The sequence below is a fragment of the Pseudopodoces humilis genome, chromosome 6 (genome assembly GCF_049639895.1).
Source record: "Pseudopodoces humilis isolate 2021_Gansu_Grassland_sample_001 chromosome 6, ASM4963989v1, whole genome shotgun sequence".
In the NCBI taxonomy this organism is placed as follows: domain Eukaryota; kingdom Metazoa; phylum Chordata; class Aves; order Passeriformes; family Paridae; genus Pseudopodoces; species Pseudopodoces humilis.
In genome coordinates, this window is record NC_142205.1 from 12,534,500 (window position 1) to 12,553,563 (window position 19,064).

A 19,064-nucleotide genomic window follows, 5' to 3' on the forward strand; every position below is an offset into this window, starting at 1 on the left:
GTTGCTATATTAATATAAAAACAGAAGTTATCCCTGTTGCTTCAGTGTCAAAATGTTTAACGAAAACAGACCTTGATTCCTGACACCTTTTTTGAAATTAATACTATCCTTGCTTCTGTATGGCAGAAAACCTAACAGATTGCTGTAATATGAAAAGTACAAAAAAGATGCAGCCTATATCATTGTTACAATTGACTTATGCTATTATTCCATCTTCCCCATGTCTCTTCCTCCTGACCTTCATGCAGATGCTGCAACTAAACAAATTATTCTCAGCTTTAGGTTCTATAACTGTTCCCTGATGTTGTGGGAAGCTCTTGTACTGGATTACAGTGTTTTTGTGTTCAGTAACATTGGGGCACTGTAGAATTAAAAATAAATTGAAAGCAGCCAGGATGCTATTATGGGTTGTATTTAATGTTTAAAGACCTTGGTGAAAAAATGTACATCATAGTATGAGATCAGAAGGAGAAAAGGGCAGTATGAGAAGGATACAAGGCTACTAAATGGGTGTGGACAGAAAGGTGTGGACACTTAAAAAGAAAACCTTTCAGAGACAAGTTCCACCTTTGAATAGCAATGGGAATTTTTCAGAGGTTTTGAATAAATAGAACTAGAAAAACAGATGTATGATAAAATTCCTCTGCTCTGCCAAAAGCAAGCAGCCCACTTCTCAAATGAAGTTCACTCACCTGTGAATGATGTGGTATCTCTGCAAATAATCCAAGGAAAGCGCCAGCTCACAAATGTACAGTTTAACAGTTCCTTCATTAAAGTGAACGTTCTGCTGCAAGTGGTAACGCAGGTCACCTCCAAGTAAGAGATCAACCACCATGAACATGTCTTCTTCATCTTGAAAGGAATACCTGGAGGAAAGAATTACAGCTGAGATCTCAGGAAAGATGATTAAGTCACAGCTGTGCCTTGGGGTGGCTCTCATGAAGGAGATCCTGGGAAGTCCCTGATTCGCTCAAAAGGCATGAATAGAAAGGCATTCTCAGTGCTGAGGTCCAGTCCTGCAAACAGGCTTCGACTGTGGTGGGACTCTGAACAACTCTAAAGCTTTGTGCTTTAACCCCAGTGACAGCTAAGTACCATGCAGATGCTCTCTCACTCCTCTTTCTCCCAGTGAGCTGGGGAGGAGGATCAGAAAAAAGTAAAAACTTGTGGGTCGACATAAGAACTGTTTATAATAATAATGATAAAAATGATAAAATTATAATGATAAAACCAGTAATAATTGCAATGAAAAGGAGAGAAAGAAAGAAAACCCAAGAACAAGTTATGCATAACACGTGTTCACCATCCCCTGAATGATGTCAAGCCTGTCCCCAGCAGCAACCAGCCCTTCCCATCTAAATCCTCCAGTTTATATGAGCATGATACTTCATGGTGTGGGGAGTTTGGACCAGCTGTCCCAATTGCGTGCTCTCCCAGCTCCTTGTGCAGCTCCTCACTGGCAGAGCAAGAGCCACTGATAATTCTTTGACTTAAGGTGAGCACTACTGAGCAACAGCCAAAACATCAGAGTGTTGTGAACAATATTTTCATCCTGAATCCAAAACACAGCACTGTTCTGGTAAGAAGAAAACGAATTTTATCCCAGCTGAAACTGGAACATGAAGGCAAGCTACTGCCATACTGTTGTCTTATTTTAAACATGGATTAACACCTGAATGTTGATAAAACAGAATTTAAAATAACTTTAAGATTTTTACATTCTTAAATAAGCATATACTCATTCAGGTGACAAAACAGCTTACAAAGTAGTACCAATAAAATGGAAGGCCTTGAAACACACTTGGTATTTGCACACATACAGCTCTAGTTCAGTGCTTTTGGAAAGTATCCTGGCAGCACTGAGATCTGCTGTCTCAGGGGTATTTTCCAGATTCAATAAATATACACAACGTTCTATTAGCTGAGTATTTTTTACAGCTTGCAGTGTAAGTCCAAATTCAATAAGGACTAAAACTGCAATTTTACTGCCTAAAAATACATCTTTTTTTTCAGTCAACAACTTATATCTTATAAAATGACAGAATCTTCATGGTTACTGACAAAATTCTTTTGGACCCTTTCCCAGAAATGCCTACTGAACACTCTGAGGACCAAATTTTGACATGATTTAAATCCTGTAAATCCAAAGGTGTAGCCAGTCAATGTACAGTATATATATACACATATATAGTGTTTGGGCAAGCAGGAATTTCCATGTGTTTCTACTTACCTTGGCTATGCTGCCATTGCTCTGCTTTTTTATGGTCTCAGTGAGCCGACAGAAACACTCTGGATTTCATTTCTAAATGTAACTGTATAAGATACAGTTTTCCCAAAAGAGGAATGGCAAATACCTTATTTCTGATGTGAAGTCACTCTTTTCTTAGAAATTGTTTTAGAATTCATTTTGATGTGAAGTTATATTATCTTATCTCAGGACTACTGAGGGCTGATCCATAGTGAAAGTGACTCCTGTAGCACCTTTCCTCCCATGAGATATGTAATATATGTTGGCTACAGATGTGATTCAGTTCTCTTGAACTGTGAAATTTATGCCAAGAAAATAAAAAAGAGAGGGCTTCCAGAAAATTTGTGCACACCCTCCCCCCAGAGGCAGAAAAGTCTATATTAGATTATTTTAATTGACAGTTACGTACAGTTTCACTTTCATTCCCAGGCTTGCACTTACTGAAATGAGGCACTGCTTAGAGCTTGTCACAGATGGTTCATTTTGAATTTAATGCTTGCTATTCTTTCTGAACACAGTTCTGAGAAGTGACTTTCTCTCATACTCTGTTCTTCTGTTGCATTTCTGTGTGACTGCCAAACGCCAGGAAGGTAAAGTCATTTTATTTGCATTAAGCTTACTTCTCAATAAGTCAAACCTCTGATGCAAAATGGTAAAGTAGGTGGCACATGGTGTCTGCTTACCTCTAGAGAGGCAGAATTTTGTAACACACAAACTCATACACAGGTCAAAAAACCAGAAGGCTTCAAATATATTCAAATTCCTCCAAGTATTGTGTGTTACTGAGTCTGGAGCAATCGCAGAAGTAAAGCTTAAATGTGCAGTTACATTTAAGATTTTTTTTTTCTTCTTCCTTTTTGACACTGTTGTTATTTTAAGTGAAGAAATTCTAGCATTGAGAAGAGGTAAAATCATCATCATAGAATGACTTTGGTTAGAAGAGGTCTTAAAAATCTATTTCCAACCCCACTGCCATGTGTAGGGACACCTCACACTAGACCAGGTTGCTTGATCCATCCTTGCCTTGAACACTCCCAGGGACAGGGCAGCCACAGTTGCTCTGGGCAACCTGTTCCTGTGCCTCACCATCCTCTGAAAAATGTCAGTTTTTCCCTTTGGTTTCCGCCTGAGTCAGGTATAGATTTTGTTTCTTTTTTTATATTATTTTTTAAAAAATTGGAAAAAAATGCAGGTTGAAAACTCTATTTAAATGATAAGTGAAATATTGTATCTTGTCTGTGACTAAAGAGCACTCTTGGTGCCTAAAGTCCTATGATGACATGTCAGTAGAAATGGTATTGATGCACCTCTAGTCTTGAGATATAAACATCCTTAGTCTTTTTTTAGGGCAGTGTGAAAGAAGATCTTGCAGTTACCAACTTCTAAGGTATTGAATGTGGAGCAGGACTTTCTCCCAGTCCTGCTGTGCAGCTGGGTAACAAATGGTACTGTTTTCCTCCTACCCTGCTTTAAGGACTAACAGGACTTTTTGTACCAGCTTAGACAAGTTTGGTTTGTCATGATCACAAGCAGTCTATTCCTATACATCTCTCCCTCACACGAATCCAGTATTCTTTACATAGGAAATTAAATATTACATTTTTCAGTATTTCAAGAAATAAGAGCTTTTGATATATTAGTCTAAGTATTGAAATAGACAAGTGAAATATTGGTCATGGGAGAGGGGAATCTTTGAAAATGCTGCTGCTGGTTGGGGAGAGGCTGGTGGCAAATCAGTGAAGAGGAGTTTTTGAGCAAACACAGTAATTTTACTTTTGTAAGCTTCTTATCTGCTCAAAGGTAAATGACACAGAAATGGGTTGATTGGTTTTTGAAATAAACTCAGGGGTTGATTGGGATTTTTATGTTAACCAGGTAGCTGAGAAATACCTTCTGAATTAATTGTAACATTGTGACTTATGTTGACTATTAATCAATTGATATTGAATACCAATAATGCGTTACTAGCTACCCTAAAGACAAAATTTTAATCCTCCTTGAAATGAAGGAGTAAATGACTTGAAGCAATAGTTCTTGTTTGTTTCTTAAGTAGTATCATTCTCCAGTTATAGGAAAACTGTTCTAAATACAGACCCAGCCTCTGATTTTCCTTGGTTGAAGAAAAGTTTTAATGAATTACAATCATCTTTCTTCAAATTAAGATAAAATAATAAAGCCCATAGCAAACAGGGAATTGAATTTTTGATTATCTTCAGACTGGAAGATAAACTATTATTGAACATAGTCCTCAATGGAAACACATTTAAACAAAGTACTTTTTGAAACAGTTGTATCTGTTTCCACATTTATATCTGTATTTGTTTTAATAATATCTAATTTTTGTATTTATATAATATTTTATTTATTATTTGTAACTCTGATTTCATAAAAGCAGTTACAGATAGATTATTAAGTTAATTTTTCCCTCTTCAATTCCTTCTTTTCAGTTATCAGGGTAATTTTTCACTGAAATTCTTCCAGTTGAGGCACCCAATATTCATATATCTTGTTTCATATGAATTACCTGGGGAAAAGGACATAATGATGGATATTTTATATATGACTTCAATTAAAGATTAGAACCACATTAGAAAAATTTCATCATTAAGACCAAACCTAACTCCATAATCTTGAGTTAATCAGTTAAAGCAAGATATGCACAGTTCCTACGTTTAGATAACGCTTCTGCTTTCCACTGAATATGACAAATGATTGATCCTTGGTGTCTCCTAACTACAAAATTAAAGAAGGATCCTTTTCCAGTTTCCCCCTGGCAATATTAAAGGGACATGGTAATTTTTTCAGTGGCATAACCCCTGCACCAGTAACTGTAGATTTTTCCAGTGTAGATGTAGATGCCATTTCTTGATATGGTTACCTTGGTTTTTTTTCTTACCAGTCCAGTTTGTGTAACTATGTTATAAAATGCTCCTCACCTGCTGTAAAACAGCAACAGGTTTACCCAAGACCTGCTGCACTGGAAAAAGAACAGGTCACTTAAAGGCTTAAATAATTTGACATTTGCCAAAGAACAGTTTGTCAAAGAAGAAAAATAACACTCCAGAGCTCTCTTGTATGGGTATAGTGGAATAAAATATAGAAATAAGCTGGTATAAGTATAGGTTATAATATAGGTGCCAAAAATAGCAACTTTCATCAGTCAAACATCAAGTAATTTAAACTTCCCCATTCTGAGGAGGTGTGCTGAAAACTATTACACCCACTGTGACTGTCAATAGCAAATACTTACCTGTGAATTACGTTTTTCATAAAATGAAGTGTCCAAGCCAACCAAATTAATGTTTTTTCTTTAAGTTTGTGTGTTCTGCCAGACAAGAACAAGCCTCAAGATTTATTAACTTTGTAAATACAAATATGTAAGTATTTTGAATGAATGTTGGAAATGTTCATAATGTCTGTTTTGTTTACATTTCTATAGATTTCTTAGTTATTTCAGAAAATTGATAAACATTAGTGATTGGACTTTGAGATTTGTGCTTGCAAAGTCTGTAATAGAAGTCTGTTGTTGGAAAGAAAAGGAAAAATACCTATTTCCAAAGTCAGAAAGACAAGAGTAATTTCCGCAAATGATGTTAAGAACAAAAGACAATCACTTCCTTTATGTTTTTATAAAGATATGAAAATATATTTCAATATTCTTTTAGAAAACTTTTGAGAACAGGGAATTTCTTCTATAAGGAATTGGGTTGTTCATGCTTATATCGTCTCAAGTTCTACTTAGTGCTGAAGTGACCAAATAAAACCAGAAAGAAAAATGCCTAAATCAGAAATAGCCTGAAATTAAGTTGAAAGATGACTAGAATTTGTTTTGATAAAGATAGTAAGAGACATATCACTATTAGCACAGTAAATATTTACCATTAGCTCTCATGCAGACAAGGATTATTAATTAGAGACAGTTTAGTATTCATCCTCACATGGAAGAAAATTTTCTCCCTCCAGGAGGTTGTGAAAACTACAAATCCTTTTTGATCTGAGAAAGAACTGTTCATCATCTGGACATGAGCTGGCAGTGTGCACTCACAGCCCAGAAAGCCAAACGTGTGCTGGGCTGCATCCAAAGCAGTGGGAGCAGCAGGGCAGGGAGGGGATTGTGCCCCTCTGCTCTGCTCTCCTGAGAGCCCACCTGCAGTGCTGCATCAGCCCTGGGGCCCCAGAGCAGGAAGGACATGGACCTGCTGCAGTGAGTCCAGAGGAGGCCACCAAGATGATCAGAGGGATAGAGCCTCTCTTCTGTGAGGGAATGCTGAGAGAATTGGTATTGTTCAGCCTGGAAAAGAGAAGGCTTTGGGGAGACCTAACTGGGACTTACAAGAAAGAAAACATGTAGGGACAGGAGAAGGGGGAAAATGGCTTTAAACTGATTTAGATTAGAAATTAGGAAGAAATTCTTTACTGTGAAGCCCTGGAACAGGTTTCCCAGAAAAGCTGTGGATGCCCCTACTCAGAAAGTGCTCAAGGCCAGGTCTGATGAGGTTCTGAGCAACCTGGTCTAGTAAAAGGCACCCCTGTGCAGGGGACTTGGAACCAGACAACTTTGAGGTAGGTCCTTTGCAACCCAAGCCACTCTGTGATTTTATGATCATTCCCATATGCCCCATATGCACCGTCAGCATTTGGCTCAGTTTAGATACACAGGTTACACGGCCATGCCATGGGCAGGCACTGAGCAGTAATGAACTAAACATGAAAAAGCAAAATGCAAAATAACTGTTGCTTGCTCTTCTTTTTTTCAACTTTGCTTTCAGCTGATGAAATAAACCTCATTACTATGTTTTTGCTTGTGCAAACAGTTATTGATCAATGCTGGTTTGAAGTGTTTAATTTCTTTGTGAGTCCTGATCATTTGAGATAGTTTGTTTTAGAGCACATTTTCTTTCACTCCTTCACCTGGTTCTAATCAACTAATATTTTGCTCCACCGAAAAGAAGCTTCTTTATTTCTGCCTCTGATTTTGCAAATGCTAGGGGAGTAAGAGGTCATTTGAGATGTGGGTTATGGTAATAACTGTAGAATTTGAAAAAAGGAAGGTTTAGATTTGGTGTTAGAAAGAAAATCTTTACCCAAAGGTACTGGAACAGGTCGCCCAAAGAAGCTGAGTATGCCCCTTTCATGGAAGTGTTCAAGGCTAGATTGGATGGGGTTTTGAGCAGCCTGGCCTAGAGTAAGGTGTCCCTACCCATTGGAAATAGGTGATCATTAAGGTCCCTCTCAACCCTAACCATTCCATGAAAATACGGTATTTTGTTTGTCTTTCATCATGGTGTTATGGTAGAGAAACCATGTGATTAAATGTAGGAGATCATCTACTAAATGACAAAGAGTTCTTACTGTTTCTGTTCTTTTTAGGCTGGGGCTAAAAAGCTTAGGTCCAGAGTTTGCATATGATGCAGTGAGATATGTGAGATATTTACACTGTAATTAAGTAGTGTACATTCACTGAACATTAAAATAGACACATAGGATAATTTTGAATGGAAAAATTACTGACATCTTCAGATGTCAGTAATTCCAAATTCCAACCTCATCAAAGCAGGGCTAATTTCAAACTAGATCAGGTTTCCTGGGGCCTTATCCAGGGCAGTTTTGAAAATCTCCAAGGATGAGAATTCCACAGCCTCTCAGGGACGCATGTTCCAGCCAGTCATTTAATCTTGAAGAGACATTTTGCTTATATCCCGTTAGGATTTCTCTTGCTGACCTATATCACTCATGTCACTCATCCTTTCAGTGTCCATGAGTTTTTTCTCATCTGTAGGTATTGCCATCTTCATGTCATCACCACCACACCTTTGGGTAATGGCTCTAATTAGTTCCCTCCCTCAGCTCAGCAGCATCATTTCCCTGCTCTGCTCTCTAACCCAGGAAAAATGATGCTTCCTCAGATCTTGTAAAAAAGATGGATGAACTTATTCCAAGGAAGACCACTGCAGTAGTAAATTTTGAGACATTAGTGACATTAGTTGAAACTTTCATGAGCACTTGTTTCAAGGCTAGAAAATTTCAAATAGGATGAATTTTTGGTACCCTATGAACAATCAAATGGAGGAAAAAAGCCACACTGCTATCAATTACTGTGAATCTGGAAACATTTTTATTCCCATATATTAAGAGCTCTGTTTTTGCAAATGACTGGTCTCTAAAAGTGTTTTCTCATAATTTGTTTTTCAGGAGAAAATTAATTACTTTTCTGGCTCATTTGCTCATATATTTGTAGACTTAATGGCACAGTCTCATGATAAAGTCTGTGTTTTCTCAAATATTATTAGACCAATGATAAAGACTTTCAAATGAATGCAAAATAGGCTCATTTCTCAGTCTATTTGTTTAGGATTTATAGCAGACTTGGATGAAATATCCTCAAAGCTCATTTTAATTGTTCTGCTATCATGAAAGGCATGGCAGCTTTCACCAGCCTCACTCAGTTTCACTCTCTGAAACCAAAGTCAGCTTCATTCTTCATAAGTTATTTTCCAAGTGTTTTATCTTCCATATATCTTTTGTTAAGTGGAATAAAGAAAAGTCTCCACTATCTTCTGTTCTGTTCTATTTGTAGTCTTTAAAACAGCTACATCACAATTACACATGAGAGCTCTATTCTGGTTGAGCGAACTAGAACATATATAGAAAGCACTTGGGATTTGTTGATACTCTCATCTGAATGCAGCCTCTAAAATCCATTCAGCTGTGCTGGAGATGTTCTGTGACTTGGCAAATGTTCACCAAGTTCTTCATTATCACTTTGTGTTATTATCACTGCCAATTTATAGCACTTCATATGCACATGGCACTACAGCAGTAGCAATTATGTGTACAGTGCCAACTAGACTCTCTTGTCCCTGGCTTGTCTCAAACACTTCCAATTAAAGCAGGCAACAGACAGCTTGTGTGATGAACTCAGGGAAACTACTCACACAAACAAGGGCCCCACTACCAATACAGGAAACCACCCACCTAGGAAAATAGGTACTTGAAAAATTTGTGGGTGAGGAAAAATCTCATGGGGAATAATGGACTGAAAACTTGGAAATCATTTGAGATGCAGGTCAAGATCTTAGTCTGTAACTTGCAAAGCTTGGTATATTCATAAATTATGGAATAACAGAATCTTTTAGATTGGAAAAGTCCTGCAAGATCAAGTCCCACCATTAACCCAAGACTGCCAAGTCTACCACTAAACCATGTCCTTAAGAGCCACATCTACGTGTCTTTTATACACCTCCAGGGATGGTTACTCTACCACTTCCCAGGGCAGCATGTTCCAATGGTCCACCCTGAAAAGTAGAAAATCAAGCATAAGAAGAAGGAAGCCGGGATGAGCAAGGACATCCTAACTGACCCCAGAGAGTAAAAGTAAGTGTACAGGAGATGGAAGTAGGAGTGGGTGATCCAGGAGAAACCAGTCTGTTATCTGGTATTGCAGAGATAGGGTTAGGAAAGCCAAGCTTGTCTAGCCAGTCCATGAAGAGTAAAGTGCAGGGCCACAAAGATGAATAAAGGACTTGAGCGTTTTTCATATGCAGAAAGGTTGGGAGAGCTGAGACTGTTCACCCTGGAGAAGAGAAGATTTAGATGGGTTCTCATCAATGTGTATAAATACCTGATGGGCAGAAATGAAGAAGAGGGAGACAGACTCTTCTCTGTGGTGCTCTAGGACAGGGCAAGAGGTAATGAGCACAAATGAAAACACACAAACCCCATGTGAACACAAAGGAATACTTCTATGAGGACTGTCAAACATTTTTTTTGACAGGCTGCTCAGAGAAGCTGTGGAATCTTCTATCAAGGAGATACTAAAATCCCAGCTGGGGATTTCCACCTGTTTCAGGTGATTGCATGAGCTGAGGGTTTGCATCAGGTGAACTCAAGATGTCACTTCCAAGATAAACAACTCTGTTTCTGCAACATTTTCATTGCAGTAAAGGAGTGTTGAAGAACAGAATTTGAGCAGAGGTTTGTCTCATGGAGAATTTCCTCTGTTTCTCTTCCCTTTTTCTCACAATCTCATTATCTGAGGTTCACAGCTCTTCATTTAGCAGAAGGTTTCTAAAGAAGTAGTTACCAATGCTAATAGCTAACAACTAAACAAGGATTTCAACCTGATCAAATAACCCGAAGTTTTAGAGCACAGAGGAATAAAATTGTGTTTGGACAACAGAAGTTAATGAAAGAAAACTGTTACAGGTCTGGACTTATGATTTCTTGAAACCCAAAGTTCAGCAATCAAACTTGTGATAGATTACAATGAATGATTTCAAACTCTCCCTATTTTTAACTTCGAACACTGTTATATTTTAGAGACAATTTTGTGGGTTTTTTTCAGTTTTGTGAAGCAAAGAAATATCAAAATTGCAGCACTTATCATTAAGCTTCAATCATAAAAATTTAATCTTCAGCACATGATTCATTGAATGGACAACAAATCACATACTGGGTTAAGAATAGGTATATTTTTTTGCTGTGTATAACCTTAGACACTGCACTGATTGTGTATGTGTATCTCTGTGTTTTTGGCACCCTGCATGGGTTGAGAGGTTTAAAATAGTGCTTTTCTCTTTCATTTATTTAGGCATGAACAAGATTTTCCTCTGAGCTACACAAACCCCTTCATTTTCCTCGTATGAAACCTAGAAAAGGCAGATCAAGCTTTCCTTGCATTCGTATATCTTCTGTAGTTAGTTTACTCACTAGAATTGGACAGATTTCCTATCAACCCTTTCCCTCTTCCTGACTTCATTATAAACAAAAATTTCTCACTCCTACTGAAATAAAAGGTTCATCTTATTTTGGTTTTGTTAGAAATATACAAACACTCTTCAAACAGCTTCCAGAGAATCTCTTCCACTCCAGCATAGTCCTGGTGAATAAAGCCAGCTACTCAAAAGGTTTCACTCAAGCAGCTTCTCTTATTTTCTGTCAATAAAATAGTTAATTTAAAACTGTGATGCTGATGTATGGTGCCTACTGACATTCCTCTTAGTATGATGTACCTTATTTCTTAATTGTGAAGAAATAATTTCTTAATTATTTCTTAATTAATTTCTTAATTCGAAGATGTTAAAATAAACTAAACAAGATGGACCAAAACACTCTGTCAAATCCTTACTAGCTCATTTCAGACTTACCCTCTTAATTGGCATGCAAGCTATTTTGCAAGCTTTCCAAACCCAAAAGATGAAGCAAAAATTTGAATAGTAATGTGAAGGATGTAGTGCAAAACAAATTAAGCTTATTGTTTCTCTGTCATTTTAAACAAGGACAGAAAGCTGTTTTCAGTTTCAATTATAAAGATAATTTCTTTCATACAAAAATCTCCTTAAAAATTCAATTTCCATACAAAAAACAATTCTTCTGGAAGGAATGTAAGATAACTGTGATTTAAGTGATTCTTCAAGCAGCATGAGCATACATGAAATAACCTTTTCTTTTTACTTTTTTTTTCATCCATACACTAAATCTAGGAGAAAACTTGAAACTGGGCAGGTGCTCAACAACTTACTAGAACTGAGTTTCTTAGACACAATTTTGTCCAGACTGCCTTTGGGTACTGATTAATGTACTTTGGGTTAGAAAATTAGTTTCTCTATGGTCACTTTGCAGTCAGCAGGACACCTACGGTTCTGCTCACAGCTGTGGTAACTACCCTCTGGAATTTCTTTTCCCACTGATTACACAGGCAGGCCAAGGTGATGAGGCTGATGTCTGAAGTGAGCTGGGAGGAATTCAGGTTCTCTAGAACTTGTCTTTTCTTTTTGGGAAGTCCCTAATGTGGTCAGCACATCACATTCACATGTACATTTTGACAGGTACAAAAGGGCTGATAATTATGACTGTCAGAGAACATTCTTGTTTGATCAGCTGAGAAAAATATAAGACATTTTCTGACTTATGCTGGTCTTACAAATTCTGAGTTCCTTCCTGTGGTGCATATCTTGCTTCTGATCTGTAAAATCAATCTGTAATTGATTTTACATTTAATTCCAGGAAAATAGACTTTCTATTCATGTTAGAAAGACAGGAAAGGTATTAACTTGCAAATACAAAATGTTATGATGCATGTAAGCCAGGAAAAACTGCAAATAATGAAAATTTCCCTAATTTTCTATCTATCTTGCTCAACTTCATCTGAAGAAGTTTTTGTTAATGTTCAATTTCATATAAGCAGCACCTTGTTTTTTAATAAGAATAAGATTTAGTGCAAAGAGATAAGGAAAGAGCTAGGAGCCCTTCAGGTTTGGGATCCTGAATTAGGAAGTAGATTCTTTAAGGCAATTATAGGAATAAGTAAATTAAATAAACATAGGCAATTCTTCTGTGCTTTTTTTTTAATTTCTATTTTTTTTATATTGTTGTCTCTACATTAACCCCAGCATATCAGTGAAGTCCAAAGGAAGAAAAGAGGCTCGAAAAATCTCCTTTCTTTAACACATCTTAAACCCACATAATGATAAGCAATTGAGTTTCTCCAGATACTGCAGTGATCAGTCACAGCTGGTCACAAAGCAACCTGGATTGGCTCACAGCACTGTAAGGATTCAGGCTAGGACATCTCCATGGTTATTTCTCAGCTGGCAGCATTTTGTCCTCATCGATTTGAATATGAGCAGTCAGATAATCAACGCCCATGGTTCTGCTCATGCCATGCTTACTGCCATAGGAGGCAATGAGGCTTCCATTTGTATTTTGTGTATGGACCACCTCTTCATATCCCCTCCTTTTCCCTCCTACACTTTTCCGGAAGTGGAACATCTTCCCTTGGTAGATCTTTTGGGTCCTTTCATTTTCTGAAATGTGCAGCACTGTGAGTACTGTTAGGAACATTCTTTGAGGCTCTCAGCAGATACAGACCTTGTTTAATACAGTTCTTAGAGCATGGTTAGAACTGTATCTCTAAGAAAAAAAAGGAAGGAAACCCTTTTACTGCTTTATTTTATCTATGAATTAGGCAAATCTCTGAGTACAAATATATTTTTCAGAGAGGATGTGCTGAATGGGAATTTATGATCTCATCAAGTGAAAAAAAAAAAAATACCCAAATCCAAGCTCTTGTTCTGCCTGTATTATATTTGTTTAAATTTTCTGGGAATGCATTTCAATGATTCACTGTTCTTTATTCATTGTAACTTCTGCCAAAGAGCAATATTTTTGTCATGGCAGAAATTTATTTCAGAATATGAATAATCAAACCTTACTGCCACCCTTAGATTCAGCATCTTGTTTTTTCAATTCCAATTATAGTCTCAATAAATGTTAAGATTTCTTATAAAACTGAGATAACTCTTGCCTTTCTAATTTATAGTTGAATTTATCAAGTTAATTCAGAACAATCACAAAGAGGCAACTTCAGATGTCAACTACTATCATTCTATCTCATCCCAGACATTTAAATTATTCTGCAAAATTGTCTGTCAAGACTTCAGTGTTTCCTCTTTTTTTGAATTTAACATGTCAGAGTCATGTTATTTATGGTAACATCGCTTAGGTTAATAGAGGTGCAGAGAGGAGGAGCATGTCAAACTGTCAGGAACAAGGGAGAGACCCTTATAAGAGCAAAGAACATCACCTTCAAAATCATCATTGCACTAAGGAGGGATCATGAACTAAATCCAGGGCAGTACAGAGGGCCTTTGTCATCAGACATCTTTTTTCCAGATGCAAACAGAAGCAGACATGGAGGAGTAATACTGAAAGCTGCCTCACAGGCATTACTTCCCATCTTCCACATACAGGGCTTCTTGAGTCACTATTTCTATGTTAAGAATACAACAAAACACAGCAGTTATTAATTAAATACAGTAGATATAAACGGACTTACTGGTGTCTATCAGGAAGACTCTCCTGACTGCGTGGTCTGCACTAGTGCAGGCCACCTGCCAGAGACAGGCTGTGCTATTGGTTAAGAAGATGAGACAAGGAATAAATTGGATGGAGTGGTTGTGGATGGCCAAATCTACAGCGGAAGAGCTACAGTCCCATCTCTGTACTGATGAGCAAATGGCTGGGCAATTGTTTTTTCCAGGGACTCAGGACAGGATGGAGTGTTGCTTCCTTTCCTGACTTGTTCTGCCTCTGGACAACTGTGTCCTGATCTTACCTTCAATCTCTCTTAACCCTTATAAAGAAAATAGGAGGGGAAAGGAAATTTAAGCAATTGTGCTTCAAAATTAGTTTCACTGATGCTTATAAACATCCATGGAAATATCCATTTCAAACACTACAAAACACTACAAAAGCTGGGAAAGGCTTTGCCTTTTTCAACCTGGTGACATGACATCTTCAGAGCAGGGCAGTCCCAACACTGAGGTGGGTGTAGATCTGGCTCAGGCAATCCAGCAGCCTGCATATGGGTGAGGAAGGCAGAAATCCAAACTGGGAGCTCTTTCTTCTTCACAACCTACTAGCAAAAGAGTCAAGAGTCTAGCTGTCTAACAGTCCTCCAGGCAAGACAAGAAGGGGGCAAGTTTCCAACAATTTTTTTCTTAATTGACATGTCTTCAGAACATTTGATTTGCTTTAATTGAGGTTCTTCTCATTTTTCTGTAAAATTCTCAGCCAAGTTCAAACACAGCAAATTTATCTTACTACTCACGAAAAGAAAATGATTATAAGCTGTCCCCCCAAGTTGTATTTGTCTTAATTTGAAGTAATAATTGAAGTGTATCTGACTCTCAGTGCTAAGGCTGGCAGCTGTAGCTAAATTGGATGGGACAATGGAAACAATGTATTCTTTTAATAAGCTAGTATGAAACTGAAAAACGTTTGCATTTGGGACTGGGACCAAGAAAGAACCATCACTCTGTAGAACACATTAAGCTTCTAACAGGCTGATGGCAATTTACACACAATAGCATAAAGTGGGAAGATACTTTAAGCATTCAAATATGTAGACTGAAGATGTAAATTTATCCTCTGACAGAGGGGACAAATAGTTGCAGAAATCATTCTTTGTGAATTCATGTGTTAACTACAGTCTTGAGTACAGACACAGTAATGCAGCGGAAGCAGTCAAGAAAGCTGAAATTCTGAGAATGGGGTTGGGTAACAGCCTAAAAAAAACCTGGCAGGGACAAAACCTTAATTTTTTTCTTGGTCTCACATTCTTCTGTAATTCTTAGGCCACATCTTTAAATAGGCAGGAAAAAAAGCAGGAAATTCTTTGTATCTATAAGTTCATCCATGTCTAAATACGGAATCACCTGTACACACCCCTGAGCACAACACCAGTGTTGTGTCTGTCTGTCAGCTCTCCTGTCTTTTCTAATGATGACAATATTCAGCATCCTCACAGACTTGTCATTAGGAGGAAATGATGGATGCAGAGCATCCTGCACATCCTACTGAGGCTGTTACCCCACTGCTCTGGTTTGTGGTTCTGCCTCAGGAAAGGAAATTATATTGCAAGATGTAGGAATGGTTGCTCTGCAAAACAGAAATGAAAAGAAAGGAAGGTTTTTAACAATGGGCAAGGCACACACTGCCTTCTGTCACTGCTCTGCATTTTGTCAACAGCATCCCATTTTAACAGCAGCGCAGCTCTTCTGCTGTGACTGGCCAGATCCCCAGTTTTTTTAATCTGAGGTCCCAGTGAAGGACTAATCAGACTGCACTGGTTCAAGATGAAACAATCTGTTTTAAATGGATATTTATGAGAAAACCATTATGAAATTTCTTACTCTTTACACACCAGCTGATTATGTAGACAGGAGGGAATAAATGTTCCATGGAGCACTGTCATGAGAAAAGACCTGGTTATCCCTGTTTGAATTCTGAGAAAGGATTCCATTTGCCAGCAGGGAGGAGCAGAGAATGGGCTATGACACTGCCTAGCTGTTCTTTCACATCCAGCCTGTGGCCTCCAGATCACATTCTCCCTTAGTTTCCCTGCTGTCCTGAACATGGGTTCCAAGATCTCCACCCCAGGTCATTGCCTGTAGAGATTTATATTGTACTAAAGCATCTCCCTTCCATTTTGGCTCTGTACCACATCACATCCACCCAAATTGCTTTCCAGTGAAGCACCTCTGACTTAATCACTGAACAGTGATTAAGTTCACTCATTAAGTGCATAGAGTTCATATAGAAAAGCAGATCCAAGACCAGAACCTTTAAGCAAGTCTTCTCACCCTCTGGGAGACAGGTCATTCAACAAGAAACCCACTGGTTTTTGCATAGAAGTGACTGGCACTTTCTTACGAAATGAGGAAAGAAAAACATTATTTAATCAGAAAAGCCCAAAAGTGGTCTCATCTGTAACACAACATTTATAGTGAGGTGAATGTGATGATGGTCTGTTCTCAGAAAGAAAAGAGCAGAGCATGAGATAAAAATTCACCTCAAATGAATCATCAAGAGAATAATATTAAAAATAAAAAAGGCTAATGCAATTATTTTCTCAAATGCCAGACTGTAAATACCTTATCTCACAGCTTCAAGTCCTCTCTCACAATATGGCAGAAAAATAATTAATAACAAAAATATGCATTCACACCCACTGCACAAAATTCCAAAGAACTGGATAAAAGCAAATAAAGCAATTACTACAGAAGTAAAAAAATGTTCATTTAAAAGACCTATTTAGATATCTATAAGGGAGGATAAACTATTTGTTTGTTCCTTTGCTACAATTATAACTTTCTGCTTTTGTTATTGGCACTGTTGATGCACAGAACTGATGACAATTCTCAAAAGGATGATCTAGTGGGAACTGAAAGGGAACAGATGAACATCAGCATTTAGTGGAATGTTAATAGGGTGAAAACTGTAAAGTCAGCTGATGGCAGCATGAGGCCATCAAGGTACCAGCAGAATTGAAGTTTGGTCTCCATGACAATGTCATAAATTGTGTATGAAATTAATACTTAAAAGGCAGGAAGGAAGTCCTCTGAAGCACCAGGGTTTCATCAGAGAGCACACAAAAAGGCCAGTAGATGCCTCAAACTAAATATTTCCAGAAAAACAGTTTAACAGCTGGGAAAGTAATTCAGTACTTTTTCCAAGTCCCCACCCACATCAGGGATATAACTAAATTCTCTGTAGCAAAACCTTTGTAGCATTGATGATCTGCTCATAAATTCATCAGATCTGCTGACATGTACATTTGAACCTTCCAAAAATTCTGAAATATGCACCTATTCTGAAATTCCCACCTAAAGCAAATCATATTTTTTAAGTATTTTTTATCAAGAGTTATGACATGGGAGGCAATTAAAAGGTGTTTTAGGTGTTTAATAATTTCACCTCTAGCAAGTGGACCAGCCTTGGATTTTGGCATTTAATTGCACTATAGAACAAAAAAATTACCCAAAATGTTTTTAAACAATCGGTGAATATCCAAGTCAGCCTTCTATACCTTTTCTTATATATAATTACAGACTACTGGGTATTTATTAATTTGCTTAGTAATATAAATTTGTGTGTATTTGACCAGTAATTCACAAGAAAACGTTGATTGTTTTTGCTTAGTTTTCGCTCTCTCGACTTCTGTATTTCAAGATAGTGGGTCAAACCCTGAATTTTTTAATTTTGTGGAATGCTGAATGGTAAGACTTTCTAGGACCTTCCATTTCTTCCTTTTTTTGCAGTCATGTCAATTACTATCCTACAGGTGCCAAAATAATACACAGTAAGAAGCAGAAGACAGATAATATTAACTGAGAGTTTATGTCTCAAAGTCAAATTAGTAAGAAATGCCATTTTCAAAAGGGCATATTAAGTTCATAATAAACTTTTACTTATTATTTACATAATAAGCTTTTACTACATCAGTACACCAGTCAGTTTTATGCTAGTTCCAAACTTTAAAAGACATGAATTTATGCAATTTCCAACCCACCTCATTTTTCAACCATCTCCTGCTCCAAATGAGAACACCCAGTTTCAGGGACCATGCCAGCTCAGAGAATCAATCCCTTCATTAAAAGAAAACGGAAGTGCTCACAACTCATTAGCAATAATCTTGTCTATTAAATCATCATAATTGTCACCTCTCCCAGAACAGACTCATTTATTGTCAAGTGTTCTCATCCCTTACCAGCTCTTCCCCACACTTATCTGTGTGGTTCCAGAAACTTTTTCATCTCAAGTCATATCCTTCTTTTCTCTTGCTCTTCAAGTTCACCTGTTCCAGGTCATCTGACCAACAGAATGCCCTTAGGATAAGGCACATGGGCAACCTGCTCTGTCTGCTCCTTCCACCCTCCACATCCCACTCTACCCACAGAGGCAACCTGTGTCAGATTTATGAGCAGTTTATTTGTATTGTATCGTCAGGATTGCTGTTTTTTGCAGGGCAGGACTTGTTGCTATCAGCAGAAAAGCTGCTGTGTAAATCCACTCCTTGCTTATTTATCCCTCTATTTCTATGTCCAGGTTTAACTCCTGTACCTCAGAAGTCATGAGATACAGCACAAATACACTGAGTTTTTAAAATAAAAGATATGAAGCAAGTCTTCTCCCAGCAGTCATCTTTATGCAGGAAAGGGAGAAATCTTCAAAGCCTTAAAAGAGAAAACTTATTTACCTTTTACTTATTGTTCATAAATACTTCTGAATGACATGTCACTCAACTATTTGTTCCCTGTGGTGAAAATGTATTTTATCCAAAACTCAGTTTAGTCAATAAATGTCCCTGGGGTCTATTGTTTTACTTAAAGAGCACCAGAAATATTCATGAACTATATTTTATTGAAGTGGTTGCTGATTTTATAGTTGCAGTTCTTGCAGTCAAGATGTCTAATTTGCCAGTCACTGACCCCTGAAACTTGGTTTCCACTTGACATGGAAAATGTATGATAAA

General features: G+C 37.6%; 1 protein-coding gene across 1 annotated transcript in view; it reads right to left on the bottom strand.

Annotated features, from left to right (window-relative positions):
* STK32B (serine/threonine kinase 32B) overlaps positions 1-19,064 on the bottom strand; it is a 153,243-nt gene that overhangs the window by 71,930 nt on the left and 62,249 nt on the right. Inside the window, exon 4 of the mRNA XM_005517847.2 lies at positions 693-866. Coding sequence (XP_005517904.1) covers positions 693-866 — 174 coding nt within the window. The remainder of the gene's footprint in view (positions 1-692; positions 867-19,064) is intronic.